This window comes from Podarcis muralis, chromosome 14 (assembly GCF_964188315.1).
Source record: "Podarcis muralis chromosome 14, rPodMur119.hap1.1, whole genome shotgun sequence".
Classification (NCBI taxonomy): Eukaryota; Metazoa; Chordata; class Lepidosauria; order Squamata; family Lacertidae; genus Podarcis; species Podarcis muralis.
Genome location: NC_135668.1, coordinates 23,442,825 through 23,465,295, shown reverse-complemented (window position 1 = coordinate 23,465,295; position 22,471 = coordinate 23,442,825). Strand labels below are relative to the sequence as shown.

General features: G+C 40.9%; 1 protein-coding gene across 9 annotated transcripts in view; it reads left to right on the top strand.

Annotated features, from left to right (window-relative positions):
• MEF2A (myocyte enhancer factor 2A) overlaps nt 1-22,471 on the top strand; it is a 94,860-nt gene that overhangs the window by 52,957 nt on the left and 19,432 nt on the right. For 5 of the 9 annotated variants that reach the window (XM_028705211.2, XM_028705213.2, XM_028705209.2 and 2 more), the window contains 3 exons: nt 6,429-6,566; nt 8,969-9,188; nt 9,297-9,356. In XM_028705211.2, the coding sequence (XP_028561044.2) occupies nt 6,429-6,566; nt 8,969-9,188; nt 9,297-9,356 (418 nt within the window). Of the gene's footprint in view, nt 1-6,232; nt 6,365-6,428; nt 6,567-8,968; nt 9,189-9,296; nt 9,357-22,471 lie in introns of all 9 variants that reach the window. The other 4 variants (XM_028705214.2, XM_028705212.2, XM_028705217.2 and 1 more) reach the window with 2 other exon arrangements.

The window sequence follows — 22,471 nt, the reverse complement described above, 5'->3', positions numbered from 1 at the left end:
GTTGGGCCATCACAGCAGCATTGGTGGGTGAGGAAGAAGGGAAGCAGAAGAGGGAGATGGATGTGGGTAGGTGCTTAGGTGAGCTATGGAAAAACTGTCAAGAAAGGGTGGGGCAGCTACTCAGCAACCATCCTGCTCTGCTGATGACTGCCTCACACAGATAACTTGGAGGCAGCTGGCTGGCTGGTCCCCGCAAGCTGCAGAGGAACAGTCAGTACAGGACAGGGAAACTCCCCAACAACCATCCTGCTCTGCCACCACCTACTGCCTTCCTTCTCCTCACCCTCTATTGCTGAGACGGAAACAGTGTTGTTGATATGAGGCAGGCAATATGAGCAGAAGGAGGTCTAAGGGAAGGAGGGTGGGTTTGGTGAGGTCTAAGGAGAGAGTTGATAAGGGGGTGGGTTGGTGGGGGTTAGTGAGTGACGCGATCAGGGGCTCAGCCACTAGTAGAAACAGAGTTCTCTTGGATTGGAGTGCATGAGACTAGGACCGTAAGCATTCAGTCTTTGCCTTCATGATCCATGTCCCCACAGTTGCTACTGCTGATATATAGATAAGTGAGATGGGGATGGAACTTCACAGAAGATATGCTAGGGAACCTTTAATCTCAGGTCCTAATCTGTTTTGAGGTTATGATCATAATGTTAACCCAGTAATAATCCACTTTGTTTGAAAGAAAAAAATATGTGTTTGAATTGATGCATCTGCAGAGTGGTTCCTGCAGAGTCCCTTTAGGGACATAATGGATGTAGATTTCTTTGCCATCTGAAAAAATAATAAAGTGTCAGGTTCTGGAATCAAGGAGGAACCAGTCTCTCTGCCCCTGGTAATTTTTACAAGGGCCTTAAATTGAGCCATGGCAGATTAAGGGCCATCCTTGTTGACGCAGCATGGCAATATCTCCCCACTGAAGGCGGCGTTGCATGGGTGAGTGGTAGTATTCCATGATTTCCTGTCTTCCTTTCACAGAATTGAAAGTAACCCCTTTTCAGTATCTCCCATACTTATTTATGAAAGCATGTCAGATGGGGATGCCATAACATTCTCCTTTGATGAAGTCCAAGAGATGCACTGCTTTACTGGAAGAAATTCTTCCAGTAAGTGTTGATGTTGTCCCTTAGTAAAATTTGCAGATTTCATTTTTGATTTTTTCATTTTTGATTGCCAGTGGTGAACTCTTCTTTAAACCTACTTTAGGGCCATATCTGCACATCATGTTCTGCTGGATGTTTTAATAGGCTTTCTCCCATGTTTTTGTTTTTGCGAAGCAGTTTCTGACAGGGTTACTTGACAAGTTTCTCCTGTTGTGGAGCCATCTCTTGAGGGAGCCTGTTGCTCTTTCTTCACAGCTTATGATAAAACTTCTTGTGTCCTTATATGTATATTCTTTGGACAGTCTTTCTTCTTTAAGGTTGCATTACTATTAGGGGGGTCAAAAACTGCAGGTGGCCATGTTGGTGGTGGTGGGGAATTATAAGTAGCAGCAGGCTATTGAAAGAAGCAGGAATGGAAAGTGTGGTATAGCAGAGTTTCTTCACTTTATCAATATTTGGAAAAGTCACATTTGTCACATTTGTCGGATTGCACAGAGGCAATAAAGGAGACAGCAAGAGTTGCTATTAGTTGTTGTGAATATTCTTTGTTATGAATATTAAAAGAATCCACCTCCCTTCTCTACTATAAAGGCTTTCACAGAGAGCATGAACATACATTTTGAAAGAACTAAGCAGGTGAGGCTCCTTGATTTATTTACTTGATGCAGTGTAGGAAAGGAGCTGCGTTTCGGCTGCCATGGTTGAGACCTCACTAGTATGGCCACAGTGAGAGCAACTTGAAGAATAATGTTTACCTGTAACCCCTTGACTGTGCTCAGGTGCAGCTTTTTGTACAAACAGGATTTACACCAGGGATGGGGAACCTGTGGCCCTCACAGATGTTACTGGATTCCAGTTCCTAGCAGCCCCAAAATCAGTGTCTGTACGGTTTCAATCTAGTGCTTCTATGAATATCATAATAGTAACCTGCTTCTTGACAGTGCCATCCTGCTACCACCCTGTAAATGTTGTTTTCAAGAGAATGGTGCATACCTGACCTTGAACTGGTCTTTGGGGGACACTTGGAAACAAGATTTCTCACTGCTTTCACAATGTGAGTGCATGAGTTCTTGCCAATATCATACTGAGCTTCAGAAGCACCTTGACACCTACAGGATCTTGCTTCTGCTTCCAAGTGCTTCTGAACACAGTGTTGTATCAGCCATGAGATCTCTTCCCTGCCCCTGAATTGTGAGAGAGGCTGAGTTCTGAAAACCACAGATGTTACTGGCTGACAAAATCTGTTGGTCCCTCATTGTGGAGAAAGAAGAGTCTCCACAAAGAAGACTCTCTGACACAGCAGCTGACCTTGCATTTTGTTTAGAAAAGCTTTTTTAAACAGTACAAAACTCAAAATATATGAAGTACCAAATAGAGGATATGATGCAAAGTGATGCAAAAGATTTTGGAATCTTTTATTTTGCACCGCACATAGGTGCATTCCTAACATTTGGGTCTTTCTCACTTTTTGAGCCATGGTGGGTTATCCCTGACATAGTTGCCTGTTAGAAAACAGCCCACTGATTCTGCCCAGTTAGATTAGAGCATTCCACTTGTGCCTCCCTTGACACAAAGAGTAACAGTTTACTCTTATGGTACTTGATAACGATAAAGTAAGTGGTACTCTTATCAGAGTTGGGCCCGCAAAGGGATGTTTCTGTGTATGCAATTAGGAGACCAAATGCCTTGGCTTTGAGTTGTTTCATCAGAAATGGGAGACTGTAACTTTAAGTGGCCCAAGAGTGACAAGAACTTGGTTTAGAGTGAGGGTTTCCAGAATCTGAAGTGGGAGATTGTGAAACCTTTTCCTTCCTCCTGAGTTAAAGCAGGGTTAAATCCATTCTTAACACGATAAAAATAACAATTACGAAGAGTGCATATGTTCTTTTGTTCTGAGTTTAAAAGGATATGCTTCAGAGTGTGGGATGAATTGATTCTAGATTTTTCCTTTAATACACAGACTGAACACTCCACAATGCTTCTAGATTAAAATATAATACATACATCACACACAAAATAAGATTGCTGTGTTTCTTGGAAATGGTCAGCAGCCTCTGGCTTGTACTTTTTTTTTCTAATTTAAGATAGTGTTTTTTAATCTACATTTCTTTTTTTCTGGCTATTCAAGTATAAAGTGTTGAGACATGTTGGGCAAAATGTGTGTATTCTGGTATGAATGCCACAAACTTTCTAAATCTATTTATAGTATTCAATAATTTGTAAAGGTTAACTGTAATCCAGACTGTAGTGTTAGCATTTTCCCTGCTGATATCAGTGTAGAAGACTGGCAGGCTTAGCCTTGTTGAAGGTTTGGGAGGGTTAGCAGCTTTCAAAGTGCTGGACAGCAGGGCCATGTATGGTTAAGTCCATATACATATCCACCTGATTGGTTAGACTGTGCTGCTAAGTGTTGTGACAGGTGTTGCCGAAAGCTACACCTGTTTTCCTGAGAATGCTGATTTAGTGGGAGTTCCAGGCACTATCTGTGGGACTTGCAACACCATGCCAAGTAACCTGAGAAGGAATGATATCTAACTGATGGCTTGAGAGCTTTACATAATTTGATTGTGTTATGTGAAATGCTAAGTGTACTTTGGAGCTGCTAGGAAAGAAATTTAGCCAAAACTTCCTATATCTGTATTTGCTTAAGGCCCTTGTCACAGCAGCACTCTTGTACACATTTGCAGCCAGCTCTTACCCCTCTTTTACTGCATGAGCAAACAGCATGTGTACAAGTCAGTGAGAGGAGAATGAAGGAGCCAAGACAGCCTGAGAGGAGCCTGTCTGCCTGCAGCAGACCTTCTTACCAAGATGTTGGGTGGTGGCTCTTGGGAGAGATCCATAAAGGAGGGCAGTGACATCCCCCACATCCGTAGAGGCAGCCACACACAGAGTGCCCTATAATTCATTCCAGTGCTGGAATCGGGAGGTAATGTGGGGAAACCAATCTACCAAAATTGGGGAAGGGAAGTTCCTGACCGAAGCAACCTGTACCCATATAGTTCTCTGGTCGCCTTGCTAAAGTAGCTGGGGGGAGGAAAGAGGGAAAGGCAAAGTTGCTCCCCCGCCCTTTCCCTCTCTTCTGATATCAGTCAAGAGGGTAGGATGGGGTGAAATAGGAGAGGACAGGGAGAAAAGAGGTGTTGGGAAAGGATGAGAAAGGGTTGTAGAAGCAGGATGGAAAACCCACCCTGGCTTTGCAGAAAGGAGGAATGTGAGGGTTAAATGCCAAAAGGCCTCATTAGCTACTAGCCAAGCCATACCATACAGCATATAGTTTATGGCAGTGGTGTCCAAACTTTTTCCAAAGAGGGCCAGATTTGATGAAGTGAAGGGCCGTGGGGGCCAACCAGAGGGCCAACCAAAGTTGCTGACCTTTTTTAGGGTTGATACTTTTTACCTTTTTTAGGATTTTACCCCAAAGTTGTTGAACTTTTTTTTAGGGTTGGAGTTGTTTAGGTTTTTACCCCAGGAAATAAACTGCCACAGGGGCTGGATTAGGCCCCCGAAATGGACTTTGGGCATGCCTGGTTTATGGTATTTGCTTCTACAGTATGCAGTGATGGTATTAACTTGGATGGTTTTAAAATGTGATTAGACATACTGTATTCATGGAGGATAAGGCTATTAATGACCACTAGCCATGATGGCTATGTTCTACATCCACTGTTGAAGGCAGTATGCTTCTGTATAACAGTTGCTTGGAATCTCAGGTGGTCAGGAGTACTTTTGCACTTATGTCTGACAACTGGTTGACCGCTGTCAATAGAATATGCTGGACTAGATAGGCCTTCTTTGGTCTTATCGTTGTCTTACATTAAGACAAGCTGTTACTAGCAGTGGTTGCTAAGAAATTACAAGATAATAACGGCTTGAGATCTGTGTAGGTTTGCTTGAAGACCATTAGAGTTCAACTTCTCCAGTGGTGTTTATGAAGTTCAAATAGTTTTGACTAAAGCTTCTCTCCCAGTATTTCTCACAGCAAAATCTTATAAGTAGTAAAATGGGATATGTTCTCCTCCTTTCTGGATACCATGGCTGCTTATTATTTATCAACCGATTGGATTTCTAGTTTGTAAACTAAGCATGACATATTCATAGCATATTATGAGAGAGTGACTTGGGTTCAGAACATACTTTCCCATTAGTGTTTTTTATTAAAAAAAAACCACCTACAGTTTTACTGTTAGTTGGATTTTAAACACGGCTTAGAATAGTAGTTTTCAAAGTTCCAAAGCCCAGGGAACTTTACTTATGTTGGTTTGTCTTCCAAGGAATGCCTTCACCTTGAGGAAATTTTTATTTTCAACAAAATCTCTGGTTTACACAACATGTTTAAATTTACAAAATAAGTTGCACATTATAGAATGTTGGAGTGGAAGATGGAAGACAGAAAAAAGCTGCTCAACCTTTTTTATGCTGGCTCAAAAATTCACAAAGAGAACACTCTTAACAGCTTGGGGAGGGTGATTTCTGAGCTCAAACAGTGCCAGAGGGGGGAAAGGATTAAGCTGCCTCTGCTTGCTTATGCTCCCTTCATTCCAGATCTCAGGGCAGTTTTGGCTTCTAAAGAGCCAAGAGAAAAAATAACGCTGAACCCTGTTTAATGTGCAGTGTGAGCCACAGGAGCTCTTAACCTGGATTAGTTATGACTTTACTTGTTAAATGATCATTTGAGTGCCTTGCAAGGTAGATCATTCCCTATCTTCTGTCCATCCTTGTTGTAGGATATGCTCTCAGTTCACACAGGGCTGGTGCCTACAAACTGTCCTCACAAATCCTTTTGTGGCTATTTTTAATTGCCAGAGAAAATAGGTAGTGGTCGATGAGCTATTACAGTTTCTGACAGAAACCCCCATCTCTTAGAAAAGTCTGTAGCAATTATAAAGGGCAGGGGAAGAGGGGAAGAGAGAATTGTAGGTATTGTATCCAGTGCTAGCCCTCATAGAGTAGGCCCATTGACTTTGGGATAGAACTGCATGTGTTTAACAATACTAAAGTATCAGTGTATATGGATACACTTATTTCAGTGGCTCTGGTTGTAAAACAGTGTGTACCTTCTTAATGCAAATTTGCGATTAAAAAATTATGGCAAGTTTAGTATTGTCTGTGTGAATTTTCCAATTGTATTTCAGACTTTAAGAAAGAAAGGCCTTAATGGTTGTGAGAGCCCTGATGCTGACGATTACTTTGAGCACAGTCCACTATCGGAGGACAGATTCAGCAAACTAAATGAAGATAGTGATTTTATTTTCAAGCGAGGCCCTGTAAGTACTTTTCTTAGCTCCTACTTTTTATTTGTTGATTCTTTTTATTAACTTCATTATTTAGGCTCTGAACAAGAAGGAAAACAGAGGGTGCGACAGCCCGGACCCTGACACTTCATATGTGCTCACGCCACATACAGAAGAAAAATATAAAAAAATTAATGAAGAGTTTGATAATATGATGCGGAATCATAAAATCGCAGTGAGTACTGTGGTATGGCTTGTGACTTTATTATATGCATGAGAACATTTTGCAACATCTCCTTAACTTTGAAAGCTACATTAAAGATGACATTGTGGTACGAGCTTATAAAGCAGAAATGTTCATGCAAGATGCATGAATCTGAGACAGAAATCTTGGGATTTTTGTATGAACTCTGAGAAAGGCACTTTGTATGCTGTATGTGAGTTAGAAGGCAGCAGGAAAAGCCTCTTACACAGTCCACTTCCTAAGAAGCACTGCTTTCATTAAATTTCTGGTCACAGAGAAACAAAAATGCTTACAGTGTCTACTTTGTTAGCTGAAATCAAACAAGGCCTAGTAGAAACCTTTCAGGCCTAGAGAAATCCATTCTGTACAGGCTCCTGTACAGGCTCCTCTCTTTCTTCAGTCTTTTCTCAATAAACTACAGTGGGACCTTGGTTCTCCAATGGCTTGGCTCCTGAAAAACCCGGAAGTCAGTGTTCCAGTTTGCGAATGTTTTTCGGAAGCCGAATGTCTGATGCAGCTTCCGTGGCTTCCGATTGAGTGCAGGAAGTTCCTGCAGCCAATCGGATGCTGTGCCTTGGTTTTCAAACGGTTCTGGGAGTCCAATGGGCTCCCGGAATGGATTAAATTCAACAACCAAGGTACCACAGTAGTTGTTTTCTGTTATTTTGCCATGTATCACCCTAGATCTGTGAAAAATATGCTGCGATATTTTTATATTAATATATTTTCAGAATTGGGTATTCCTTGGTATAGAAATCAGATGCCTTTGAAGTAAAAGTACACTAAACCTGTAACTCTTAAAAAGTTAAGGCAGTCTGTGTATTGTGATCAGTTGTTTTTGTCCCTCACTAAGAAAATCGTTGAAAGAGAGAGGATTATCAGCATATTCCATTGAGTAATTGGTCAGATAATTATTGTCCTTAGTCTATAAGGGAAGCCATATTTGAGTGTGATTTTGTTTTGAGAAACCTTTGTAAGCCACTTTGAGAGTGTTTAAGACCATAAAGCAGGCTATAAGCATTCTACATAAATGAAAATAAACATGATTGCACAACTATAATTTCCCAATTTTGTTGGCAGAAGCTATGACATTTTTTTTCAAAACCTTGTTAGTTTCTATGGCTAAATATGTCCTAATATTCTTTCATTTTGTTGATTCCAAGACTAGCATTCTGTACACACCAAAAGAAGGGTTTTTTAAAAATAAAGTCCTGTGATTTATTACTCTTTTAAACGAATTGCTAAAGGAATTTTTCAGTGTGCTATTTAAGGCAAAATTCTACCTTGTAGTGATGATGTGTTGCTCATATAACAATAGAAAATAACATAGCCATATTATGGTAAATTATTTACCAGTCAAACTATAAGGAAGCTGTTTTTGTTGCTTCTTATTTTATATAGCACCATCCAAGTATATGGCATTTGAAAAGGAGAGGTCCCTGTCATGACAGCCTTACAATCTATAAATTGATATAAGGGCCAAAAATTGATATAAGGGCCTTACAATTGATATAAGCAAGAGGTAGTGGGGGTGGTAGTGAATTGTGGAAGAATATGCAGTCATTTCTGTTACATGTTTTTAGGTATAGTTGAATAGATTCTGGGGACTAGAGACCAAACAATTCTCAGATGGGTTTTTGAGGAAGGATTTCAAAGACACCGGATTTAACATAAGATGTAATGCTTGCATGTACTTTATCATAGTACTTTTAAAAAAACACACACATAAATTGCATTCCTTCAAATCCAATCTTAAGCTAAATTGTAAAGAATTTTGCATTAATTTATTCATTTTTTACTTGAAATAGTTTTACTAATGAATACAAATATAATAGCACAACTCTCTAGCTTTTTTTGGAACTTTCAGCATAGTTCTATAGAAATACATAATGTGAAGAATCAGGTTTGCCTTGGAACTTTTAAAGTCGAAATAGTATGCTGTATTTTCCAGTAACATCCTTTCCTCCCTCTTTCATTGCATGCTTAAGTGCTCTCAAATACTGTTTCTGATTGCAAAGGGATAATTTTCATTTTCTGCAATAATCAAAATGTTTCTTAAAAGTTTGCTAGAAAGTTATGGGCAGATGCCCAGAACATCTTTCATTTTCTACATACGATATTTTGTAAAACATATCTCCATGTGATCAACTTGGAGTGATTATCTGTAGCTCTTGGTAATTATCGGTATCTCTAACCAATTTTGAGAGTGCTAAGTGTGGTTTGTATGTAACAAATTTGAATAGTTTGCATTACATAATTAAGATGTGTGTGTTCTGTATGTATGCTTCAAAACTCCTTTTAGAAACCAAGAAGCTGTTTTCTAACATTTTGATTAGAACTTGAGGAAAGTGTAGCTCTTTAAATCTCACATGATTTCCCCCCACTCTTTTCAGCCTGGGTTACCTCCGCAGAACTTCTCAATGTCGGTCACTGTTCCTGTGTCCAGCCCCAATACTTTAACCTACAGTAATCCTGGGAGTTCCCTTGTATCCTCAGCACTGGCAGCAAGTTCTACCTTGACAGACTCTACCATGCTGACCCCTCCTCAAGCCTCATTGCATCGAAATGTGTCACCAGGAGGTCCTCAGAGACCACCAAGTACAGGCAGTGCAAGTAAGCATTCCTCCCTCACCCCAAGTTTCAACAAGCTCTCACTCTTTACTTTTGCACATTGCATTATCTGAGTGAAATAAATATTCTTCCTCTGTATCCCCCAATTAGGTGGTATGCTGTCCACAACTGATCTCTCGGTGCCAAATGGAGCTGGTTCGAGCCCAGTGGGTAAGTTTCAAAGTTTTGCATTTTGAATACTGCAAGAGGCTTAATTGGCTTAGGAACGGATGAAGAAATCAAAGCAAAGACTGTTTCTTTCAGGACTGACTCTTCTGAGCTGTGGGAAAGGATATCTGCTACTTTTTATGTTTTGCTTGTTATATGTAATATGTTCTTGGATATGTCCTTTTTGGTGTAAGTGCTTAGAAAATGTGGTTACCCTAAATTTTGGCATCCAAAGTCGTAATGAGACTTGAATCTTCCTAGTAGTTTCTTCTATTTTGAACTAAGTGCATTGTTGAAGGGAATTAGCTACAAGGATGATAGAGCCCATGGGCATGTTTTTATCTCTCTCTGCTTCTCGAATAACTCTGAGCTTTTGGCTTTTGCCAGTCGGCAGTTTGCGTAACTTTCTGTAAATCGCACTGAAAAAGAGCAGTCTCCAAAGGGGTGGGAGTGGCATCAATCTGTAGGCCTGCATGTCAGCTTGACTTTTGAAGGGGAGCTCCAGATATTTTCCTTGCACTTGTTGACAAAGTGGAGAGTGGTGCTGCTTGCTTCAATCAGTGTAGAGGCATCTGTGTTCCAGTTCTCAAATTACCGGAAGATGGCATGAACACCTGCTGTCAATATTACGTGCCCACTCACAACATCATTTGATGGGGAAGGATCAGTTAGCTCAGGTCAGAGAGCATAGAATCATTCCTGTGAAATCAATTGATTTTCCTATTAGAGCCCAGTTTTCCAGTATCACTGTTATAAGTTAAAACAAAAATGTCTGGAAGTCCTTTGATAACAAAGACTGTATGTATGTGAATTTAAGGTTGCAGATGGCATGCTGGCAATGAGAACCTTAGCCCTTCCTGCTTTTGCTCTGGCATTCTGCAGAACTGTTAATTCTAGTAAAAGCTTAGGCATGAAAATGGATATAAATTAGGCTGCAGTTCAATTACTTTTTATGCAGTATTTATGAATGACAGAATTTTAGAAAATGTATTTATTAAAGGTTTTAAAACAAAAAATACAATGCAATGTGATTTAAAAGGTAGCATACAATTGCAAAAGAGATTTTCCTGTTACAATACAATTATCATTAAGCAACCCAATTCACAGGTAAATTCACATCCAGGTATGGAGGGTTCTCCATGTTGTCATACAGTGTGGTGCAGACCAGTGAAGATTAATAGTTAATTAATGTAACTTTAAAAAGGGGGCCAAACTTCATCAAACCAGTTATGTTTCATGATGCCTTGTACCACTCACAAATGTTTGGAGAAGGCTATGGACCAAACAACACTCATCTACTGCTCTCTAGAGGGCCCATTAACTGACTTCCAACACTTACCAACTTTTTTTTATATCCACTGTCAAAAGATGCACAACCAGTTCTTTGGTTGGTGTACAGAAAACCTGGATGGTGTACAGTGCCATTGAAGGAGTACCTTTATGGATGCATCTTGGATGCTGGCATATCCTCCGCATATCCTTTCCCAATCCACATCTTCAGTGCACATCTATATCTCCTTCCCTGGAGACCTGTTTTGTCACCCACTGATTACTTAATAAGCAGTATATAGATTACTGAAGCAGACGGTCTCAGTTGCTGGCTCAACCTGATGCATAAACCTTCAAACAGTGTCCAGGACCATAGCATGCCACCCATTCTCATAAGCTCCCTCCTTCCCAAAGGACCACACCTGCTTAAATTGGAGCCACAAGGCTTTAACACCTTGTAACTTCTCCCTCAAAATGTTCTTTGGTGAGGTGGCCCTTCACCACAACATCTCTAATTCTATACAAATGCTTAGATTTCCATTCTTTAAATTGAGTATATTTATATTTGTGCCTAAATTCAGGGTGATCCAGTGGGGGGAGTCAGGGGAGAGAATGCTGGTGCCAAACAATCACTCCCAAGACTTCCAAACTTCCATAGTAGCCTTGAAAAATGAAAGATTAAGCATTAAACTATTAGCTACCATTACAACAACTCTGTAATGCAGATGATAGTGGCTCCTTTTGGATGCAATTTTGTAAGCAAGGAGTGCTTAACTCTCCACTCCCCTTCCTCCCTTTGACACATGCTGATCCTGGTTAGCTGAAGTGATGCTTTCTTTTTACATTCAAACCATGGTTTAAAATCCCGGTTAGTAAACTGGCATTAAACCACACTTCCCTGTTTGGCATGTAGAGGATCAGCATGTCAACGAAGAGAGAAGAGGACTGGGGAGTGTGCAGGACAGATGCTTCACAGAGCTTCCTAAACTATTGCTTAGCAAGCTGAGTGTGTTACATCCAAACTAGGGCAGTAAATCTAGCAGCATTTTAAGCCCATCAGAAGTGAAACTCTGCCACTTCCTGGATCTGCCCCCCCCCCCCCGCCAACTTGGTAATAAATTTAAATATGTCACTGTAGCTTTTCGCTAGGGCATTCAAGTTTCACTGTATTACTGAACGGTCATCATCCAGTATTTAGTCAGGATGCTGTGACTTGTCAGTTACTTGCCAGTGACACACTGTGGCAGGTGGGAATTAACCTCCGCCATCCTGAAAATACAAACTGAAGTCTAGCAGATGCATTCTGAAAGAGGACCCACTTAAACTGGAATACAAATTAATAACAAACCACAGGCATTTGTTACATTACTTTATTTATCTAAATATGTTTAGGTCACCTTTTAGGACAAAGCTGTCGCATGGCAACTTACCCAAAACCACAAGTATGTATATAATAATCCAAAAATGTAGTAAACATTTCAACAATAACAGTCAGCATTAAACCATTTAAAACAGATGAAATGTTTCATTTTTTCATTCAGCATTGCCAAGGAGTAAATGGGTCTTTAAAAGCATGTACTGATGGTACCATATGCCCATTTGTTGGAATAGAATTCCACAAATGTGGGCCCACCATGAGAAGCGCCTGTCTTTTGTGCACACTAACTGAATTGATATAAATGGCAGACCTATTATAGACTCTCTGAAGCTGATTTTAGAGCACGGGCAAGTTCATACAGGTGAAGGCAGGTCCTTCTAAGGTAATGTGACCCCAAATCAGTGGCAACTTTAAAGATCATTACTAAATTGGCCTAGAAATCCATGGGCAACCAGTGCAAAGGGTTGCCCAATTCCCCCATCAACATATAGATGGGCACATGTTTGTTTAGTTTATTTACTGACGTGCTATAATCTTATAAGGTTGCTAATAAGTAGTCCTCTGGGCAACTCCACAGCATAAAATGACAACATGGAATTGAAAATCCAGTATCACGAAAGTAGCTTACACCAGTTGAACATTCTACATAGTCTTCAAAAGCAGACACGTATTCAAGTCTGGATGTTATTAGTGCATGTGTAGCGTAGTTTAGGGTAAACCCTAGGTAAAATCACATATGCCGCATCATCCTGAACACATACTGTAAAAGGCATCCTAGCCACCGCTGGATTTCCACAGACAACACAAAGTGCAGGAGAACCCCCAAACTCTGAGGAAGTTACATCAGGGGAGGGATGTAACCCCACCCTAGTCTGGTTCCAAACGTCCATACACTTTGGTTGGTTTCCACAGTCTTTCTGTGTTGTCTTGATTAAATTTTAGCTTGAATGGTTTCATTCATCCCAAAACTGAATCCAGACACCACATCAAGGGTTTCACAGCCTCCCTGGGATGAGTATGTCAAAACAAGAGCTAGAGCTGTGTGTTGTTTTCATACTGATGAAAATTGCACCCTAAATCTCCAGATAACTTCTTTTAGCAAGTGGTAATATTTCAAACTAGATCTTAATTCTTCTTTTGCAATTCCCTATTTTCTCTCTTCTCCTTGATGCTCTTTAGATTTTTCAGTGGCAACATTGGAGCTGCTCTTCCAAGGATTCATCCTGCTACTCTGCTGTAATATTTGAAAACACATTGACCAATGATGATTCCTATCACTTAGGTTCTTATCACACATTTGTCACCAAAGCAGAATTCAGGGGTTGATAGTTGAGTGGTGAAGTGGAGTGCAGTTTTCCATTACACAGGGTCTTCTTACATAGGAACAATATTGGAACATAGGAAGCTGCCTTATACTGAGTCAGACCATTGGTCCCTCTAGCTGACTGGCAGCAGCTATCCAGGATTTTAGGAAGGGTTCTGTTCCAGGTCTACCTGGAGGTGCTGGGGATTAATCCTGGGACCTTTTGTGTGCAAATGAGGTGCTCTATTACTGAACTTTGCCTCTTTCTCCTAAACTCTTAAACATTACTGTGTGAATTAAACAGCAGAAAAATGGTTTAACATCACTCCTGTAACATCTAAAGAATACTGTAGTATAGTCAGTTAAAGATCTGAGTGTGATGGGCACCTCCCTTAGAAGTATTGAAATGTTAATCTCCTGTGGAAAACAGTCATTCTTAGGTTGTCTCAAGGCTGAACAAATACTAATATCTGTAATTAAGGCTGAAAAAACCAGCCATGCATCAAATTGTATCTCTCTCCTCCTCCACCCAGAGGGTACAGTTTTGTGGACGCTTAAAGCAAGAAGAGAGACAGTTAAGATTGTATTGAAGCCAGAAGTTAAAATCTTCATGTTTCAAAGAACTGTTCATTTAGCTCTTGTTTTAATTTATGAATCATATTGTCCCAACAATTAAGGAGCTTTGAGTTTTTACACTGAGCCATATCCCTTATCAGATGTTTGGTGCTTATATCCAAAGTTAAATTGTCTGAAGGCAATGTGTTCTAACAATTGGCTTTCTATAATTTATGCTAGAAATTAATGTGATAATGAACTCCCTCTGAGGCACTGAGACAGAACCAGGGTTTTAGTCTGCCTGGGAGACTCTTAAGGGGCACCTGCTCTGTGTGACAGATAATAATCTAATATGAGACAGGCACCTGATGCAGTTTTGCTTTACAAAACTCAAATGTTGCATATTTGGGTGGGGACAGGGGCAGTGGCACGTTGCCAACAACAGGCACTCTTGGCCCCAGGGCAATATCAGTTTAGATCTAACCTTGGTCTTTGGTTCCCAATTAGCTAATTACTGAGGTTGGCCTATTTTCCAAAAGCCAAGCTGCGGATCCCCTACTTTTGAAAAAAAATGATAAATCTATTGTAGCCTACATCTGCAAGGCAATTTTTGGAACAAAATGTGGTGTAGCCTCTAGTAAGCAGAGGATTTTAGGTATACTAAAAAACAGACTAGGGTTGAGGAATATATGGTTTTCAACATCCTGATATATCAGCAGCTAAACATTGTGATATTCTGACATATCACAGTGTCTGAAATTTGGAGATCGGGTGGATGGGGTGCATGCAGATCAGATGTGAGGGTGAGGGGAAGAAGTAGCCACAAAGATCAGATGGGGGGGGGGAGGAAGTGGAGTCACCTCTACTGCAGTGTTTCCCAACCTTGGGCCTCCAGCTGTTTTTGGACTACAACTCCCATCATCCCTAGCTAGCAAGACCAGTGGTCAGGGATGATGGGAATTGTAGTTCAAAAACAGCTGGAGGCCCAAGGTTGGGAAACACTGCTCTACTGCATGCTTTGAGTGGGAGGGTATGGGTATGGGGGGGCATGAAGCCGCCATCAGTGGGGCAGCCAGCGAAGACCCACGTCCACTGTGGCTGTCCACTATGGCTACTTCGCCTCAGTGCCAGAGGAAGGTAGTGCCACGGTGCCTTGAAGGGCAATCAGCTGCCCTGTTTTCCATCAGTGTGAGAGGGAGGTAGTTGCCCTGTTTTCCCTCAGCGTGAAGGAAGGCAGCTCAGATAAGCAGCAATATCGGCTGAGATCATTGTGCAATATTGGCAGTGCCTTGAAATCGGCTGCCCTGTTCTCCCTCATGCGAGGAGTGATATATTGCTGCATATTGCCAAGTAAAAATAGTTATCCTGGTGTGATTTCAAAACAGAATTTGGCCAATATATCGAAAAATCACACAGTGCTAAAACAGACCATAAAATTTGAGATATTACTATGCAAAAATGACAAAAAGATTAGCTGTGAGGGGGAGGCAAGGACCCCCTGCATGTGTTCTGCGGACCTCCAGGGGTCCCTGGACCCCTAATTGGGAACCACTGCTCTAGATGTTACTGAACTACAAAACTCATCATACTTGGTTATGCTGTTTGGGGCTGATAGGAGCTGTGGTTCAGTAACATCTAGAGGACTATGTTTATCCTATGCCATCCTAAGTTTAAACCCTCCACATATAAATAGTTATAAACACTGGGGGGAAACCAAGCCATTTCTTCTCAAATGTCCAAACTAATCTTCCATTTTTAATTCCATTTGGAGTTAAATGGGAAGGAAATGCTAAAAGTTGTCCAGCAAAATTGTACCCACCCCAGCTGCATTCACACCTGCTGAGGGTAACACTTCATGCAGCTGATGAATTGCATGATAGTTTCCCCAAAACTTGTACCATAATATTTGCCTACTCTAAATGAGTAGATATTGCATATTCAGTTGTGTATCTATTACTCTTTTGAATAAAAGGTTTGTTGATTTAGGTGTTGTTTTAATAAAAATGAATGCAAAAATGCATCAGGGAGAAGGCCATCTGAACTTCTTGGGGGAGGGCATTCCAAAGCACTGGACCACAACCAAAAGTCTCCTCAAGAAGCAAAGCAATCTCCAAAAGAGTTGTAATTTGAATTAAAGCCTTGCAGATCTCAGTTGCTGAGAGAGTAGGCTTATGTAGAAGGAGGCATTTGCTGAGATAATCGGGACCTAGGCTGTATTGCGTTAAAAGCACTTTGAAGTGGCCTCCGATGAATTGGCAGCCAGTGAAAGCCTTTTCCCATGGTTGATTGCTTAGTATCACCAGATGTTATAGAAAAATTATAATTTATTGAGAGGGTGAGGTGGGGTGGGAGGTAGATAGACAGCTGCCACATTTGAAAGGCAAATGTGTCCTAATTTGATAGAGAAGCAGCTCAGTGTTTCACATGGTTGGTATGTAAATAATATTGGTGTTGCAGTAAAATAAAGTTAACACACAGGAAGGTTAGACTAGAAAAGGAATCAAGTTGTTAAAATGCTCTGAGAATACCTTCCTGGAGGAACACTGGCTAGTGGGACTCACAATCTTTATTAAATATCAAAGCTATATGATAATGACATGTAGACCTTAATGGTTGGATTGATTAACTGCCTCCCCCTTTGAATGGAAGAACCTGTATAGCTGTCTAGTAGAGCAGGCAGATACTACCTTGATTGCATCCAGATTGGGTTTCCATGAAAGCTTTTCATCAATAAGTAATCCTAGGTATTTAAACCGATGTGCTTGCTCAAGGGTGTGACCATCTAATGTCCACTTAGGCTTGGTAAGTCTTTTACCGAATACAGCAACCTTAGTTTTGGCATAACTAACTTTTAGGTGTTCTTTTTTGCACAGTTGGCCAAATTTGACCAGCATCCTTCTGAGTCCAATTTTTTTCAAAGAGAGCAGGACTAGGTCATCAGTGTAAAGCAAAATGGACACTTTGCGATTTCCAAGAGAGGGAGAGAAGGAGGAAGGGGATGCCATCTCAGGGATGAGATTGATGATAAATACAAAAGGTACCAATATGCAACCCTGTTTGACAAAGTATAGAACCAAAGATGGCATTACAAAACATGAAAAGCAAATAACCAAAATATTAACATTAAGAATAAAAACAAAAAAACCAGTAACCAAAATTTTAACGTAAGACTCAAAACAATTGTAGCTGATGTCTTTTTACCAGGTTCTATATCTAATCCCTAAAACCCAAGAGTGTGAGGCTATGCTTGTGTCTGTCTTCTAAAGTTGACAGACTTTGATCTTACAGGATTTACTTGGGTTTTTTTTACTAGGGTCCTGAGAAACATCAACCAGAGCTTGGTACAAAAGACATACACCCAGCATTAAAGAATTCTGAGACTAAGAATTTGTTTTGAGTGCACAGTCCCTGCACACAAATATCTTCTCTGGGATTTTTTAATTTCAGCATTGTGATTTAGAGTGGAGATGGGGTCATTTTGTTGCTGCTGTTCCGAAGGTTGTGTCTGCTTTGCTCCTCCCCAGTCATCTCACTGCTGCGCTGCACTGACCTAAGCCATTATTTGGCTTAGCATATTTTCCGAACCTGGGCATGCCATTTAGCTCTCTTCAGACTGACCATGGTCTGTAACCAAGGGTTGTTCCTGGTTTGCTGTTTGTGGCTTGTTCTGAGAGAACTAAGCCACAAGGCTGGGTTCAGATGACTCACCGAGTCAAGGAATGGCTTATCTCAGCATGGAACAGCCCCAAACATTATGCAAGGATAATATAACTCAGTGTGAAGTGTGAACCTGGCCTGTATTGTCTTAAGTATAAACAACCTCAGGGGCAGAGTACAGTGGTACTGTACTCTGGTTATGAACTTAATTCGTTCCGGAGGTCCGTTCTTAACCTGAGGTACCATTTTAGCTTATGGGGCCTTCTGCTACCACGCAATTTCTGTTCTCATCCTGAGGTAAAGTTCTTAACTTGAGGTACTACTTCCGGGTTATCGGAGCCTGTAACCTGAACTGTTTGTAACCCAAGGTACCATTGTATAAGTTAATTAAATAATAAAAAGCCTGAAGTATGGGGAACACCACAAATTGAAACGCTCTTTCTTTTCTGTACTCTCACAATGTGTCCAAGCTTTGATTTTCTAAACCACACACATGCTTCCAGTTTTTCTATTGTCATATATATAAAAAAAAATGAATTGTGGATGTTAACATCACTTTCAGATGAACACTGAAGGCAGGCAGTACTTTCCAGGCATCTGTCTTTATTGTGTAATTTGTATTGTGGTGCAGTTTGTATTGTGGAACATAGAGCACAATGATAGAATTAAAGAATGTTGGACTAGAGGGCATACAGCTAGGAATACCATATTAAAAATGTGAAGGTGATAGAATAGTTGGTATTCTTACTGGTTTTTGGTTTTACATTACCGCACAAAACAGCATTTCCCCCTCAGATAATCATATTGGTAGTAATTATTATACTTTGGTTTAACCTGATTAACATTTCCTTTAAGAAAGAAAAAGGGGGAAAGTCATCAAGGCTTTCATTCATGCCACACAATCCATTAGATCTGCTCTATCTATGAAAGTACTTTTAATAACTTGCAGAAATTGCTTCTTAAAAAATGTGTCTTGCAGTGGATGAATTTTTTTTTAATTAAAAACAACAGTTCCTCTTCTCAAATGCTTTCCCAGGGGTAACCAGTACAGTCTCTTTTTCTCTTTTTCACATGTTTTTAAAAGGTGCAAATTACTGTCTCTAATGTGTGCACACACATGCATTGTGCTGAGAAGAGGAAGCTGGCATACAAAGGGTTACCCTGGCTACATTTGGGAAAGCTGCCTGACTATTACATCATCTTGTAATCATTATCTGCCTCTGGCTCCTGACCTTATGCTAAAAAATCATGCGCTTTTAACTGCCCTTTCACTTGGGTTTATAATTTGATATTCTTGGGTTACCAAGGTTTGCATTGAGTAAGGCAGTTTCTAAGATTTTGAAGAACAAATATATTTCCGGATGTTGTGGGAGAAGTAATCTTCCTGACTTAAGTGTAGACAGTGTCATGCACAATAATATATATCTCTCTCTTTCTCTCTCTCTGAGAGAGAGAGAGAGAGAGAGAGAGAGAGAACGCTTAAGTTGAGAGTATTGCTTATCTCTTGCACACAATCTTCTCTTTCCTATTTTGATGCCTTATCTAGAAAATGGCTCTGTTTTCTGGCAGGCAGAGTGCTTCACATCAGTCTGCCTGCCTGAGTGAGGCTCGGCACTGTTGAGAGAGGCTTATGTCTGACAGTGCCATTAAAGGATATGAAATGTTCTCTGAAAGACTGACAGTCCCTTGTAAGAAGGGCTGCAGGAAATGACTGTATTGGGTGTGGAAGGAAAAGCAGAACTGCCTGCTTGCTTGAAGAGAGTAATAGGAATAGTTGGTTTTTTAAAAAAAGTACCCCACACTGATGTAATTCCCATTTAAGATTAACAGAATTTTCAAGGAAGTATTCATTAGTTTATTTGCTTTGAAGAAACCCCATTGCAATTAAGGGGGATTACCTGAGGTAAATATGCTTCGTGCATGGACTTTTAGACTTGTGTTAAAAGACTTTTGAATAATATACAAGCTTCAAGCAGCTGTCTTGTATGGCTGTGAATTCAGTTTCTAATAGACCTCAGCGAAGCAAGTAGACTGTGGTGTTATAAGAAAATGCTCAAGCACAATTAACATTGTCGGTAGCTTAGTGGGTAAATGTGGGCTGTAATATTAGTGATCTTGAGTGCTATGATACATTAGCCTTTATCTTGAAGGTGTTGACTGATGAGAGTAAACATGTGATGCGTTCTGCTTCTTAAAGTGCCAGGCAGGCTTTCTTAAGCAGATGTTAGAGACTTCGTCCGTATGTTGCTTTCCAAATAAGGGAGAAGTGGTCAAGTCCAACACACGTGTGCACTTGGATCCCCAAAGGGTATGGTGGGCAGCCCATTTTGCTTGGGCCCTGTGCTTAGCTGATATCCTTTCTCTGGATCCCCTGAGAGGAGGCTTTGTGGCCCTGATTCCTCCTTCATACTACCATTCAAGTACAGTGGTACCTCGGGTTACAGACGCTTCAGGTTACAGACTCCACTAACCCAGAAATAGTACCCCGGGTTAAGAATTTTGCTTCAGGATGAGAACAGAAATCGTGCTCTGGCGGTGCAGCGGCAGCAGGAGGCCCCATTAGCTAAAGTGGTACCTCAGGTTAAGAACAGTTTCAGGTTAAGGACTGACCTCCAGAACGAATTAAGTTCTTAACCCAAGGTACCACTTTATGAATAAGTTTGTTTGCTTTAGCTACCATTTTGTTTCATAGTGCAAATATTCTTTTTACTTTTTAATGGCAGCTTGCTGATAAATTTAGGCATAACTCTGATGTCAAGAGGCATCACAGCATGGGTGTAGCCAGGATTTATGTTAGGGGGCGGGCTTCATTGGGGGGACGAACCTCAGTTTTTTAATTGATTTACTTCATTTAGAGGGGCAGTCGTCCCCCCCCGGCTACGCCTAGGCATCATAGTACATATAGGCCTGCAGACACAATTTTGGTCCTGCATCCTTCCCTGTGATACCATGGTGACTCTGAACAGCAGAGTAAGCTTATGCATGACACACCTTGAAGCATCCCATTTGGGGAAGAGTCATTGCTGGTGGTAGCAGATGTCCTGCATGCAGAAGGTTCCAAGTTCAGGCCACAGTCTGAGCAAGTGGTGATGGGATAACTGGATGAGTGGTCCATCCTGTTTTTGCCTAAAGCCAACTTCATTGGCTGATACTGTTCTGGTGAATGGGTGCAACCTGCTGAGTGAATTGCAGTTGGTCACTCTTTAAGGCAGGGTACCCAATGTGCCCACCAGATGATCTTCAGCTCTCTGCTAATAGGGGGCTGATGAGAATTGGAGTCCAGCGTCGTTCTAAGGGCATCAGGTTGGCTCCTCTTTTTTAGTTTTTTCCCTTTGCTTTTCCAGGTTTCCTCCAGCAATTTTTTTTTCTAGACTAGTAAGATACAGATGGAGCTGGTTAGATGCTTAGTGTCAACTTCTTAGAAATCAGTTGGACATGTTCTGTAAATACCGCCTATCGGTTGACTTGTTTGTGTCAACCAGCCTTCTCTGGCTCTTCATTTTGGGCTTGGGTCCCACAACCTGTTCTTGTGTGTATGTATGTGGCCAGAGACAAATGCTTGACCAGATTCCCATCTTTTTCAGCCTGGTTACAATTACTGCATGTTCTTCCACATGCGAGAATATTTACGGTTTGTGCAATACTGTTGCTAAGCTACAGCCATAGTGCAATTGTTCAGACATTAAAAATGTGTGCTTCTGAAGGACACTTGTACATTGCATTCAGAAAAGATACAATGGGAGCCTTACAGCCCCAATTTTCAAATGCACACAGTTGCAAAATTTGAAACTGGAATTATAACAAAACAACAACTTTGTTTACCTAAGAGTAATGCCATGCTGAAGCCTTCTCTTCAATTCTGGGAAATCTGCCCTCTCCACCCCCACAAAAAAGAGAGAGAGAAGGAGGCAATTGATTTACGGTCCCTTTGACGGCGTAGGAAAGAATTATTACTTCAAAATTGTTCTGGAGAGCACAGCTTTGCCGCTTCCCTTAAGTTACAAGGTGGCCAAAGGGTGAGAGATGTTCTCACTTTGACTTAAACCGCCCTCAGTGCACTCCATAGCTTCTCCAGTGTTCCAGAGAGTGAGACTGCCCAAGAGGCTGCCTGCAGCATGTCTGACAGCCTGGCTGTGTTTTATATGCATAGTAACCTCAGAATTTGCAAATGTGATTTGTTGTATACCTTTGAGCCTGTCAATATAGATATAGATATATAGCTATAGTGGTACCTCAGGTTACAGATGCTTCAGGTTACAGACTCCGCTAACCCAGAAATAGTACCTCGGGTTAAGAACTTTGCTTCAGGATGAGAACAGAAATTGTGCTCCGGCGTGTGGCAGCAGTGGGAGGCCCCATTAGCTAAAGTGGTACCTCAGGTTAAGAACAGTTTCAGGTTAAGAACGGACCTCCAGAACGAATTAAGTTCTTAACCCGAGGTACCACTGTATAGATATAGATATAGATATAGATATAGATATAGATATAGATATAGATATAGATATAGATATAGATATAGATATAGATATAGATATAGATATAGATTGCAATGGCGTTTAGCCACAATGCAGCTTTGACCTGATTCTTTCTTTGTTTCTTTTTTAAAGAATTGCCTGGCTCCCATGAGCGTTGTCTATCTCACTTTCTGGAATGGCAGGGAAGCTGTAGAGTGCTTCAGAATAGCATGAAGAGGCTACAGTATTTATCAAAGAACAAATACACCCCTATCCCTCAGCTACTTCATAACTTTAACATTTGAGGTTGTTGGCCTGACGTATCTTCCCTGCCCTTTGCGGGAGGGGACAATTACTTTTCACTCTTCACCCCACAAATACCTGACAACCAGAATGGGCCAGATTATTAGAAGGATTTTACGACACTTAGTTCTGGGCAAAAAGGGGATTAGAAAGGACAGGCTTGTTAAGATTTAACAGAAAAATAATGGGAGGAAGACTT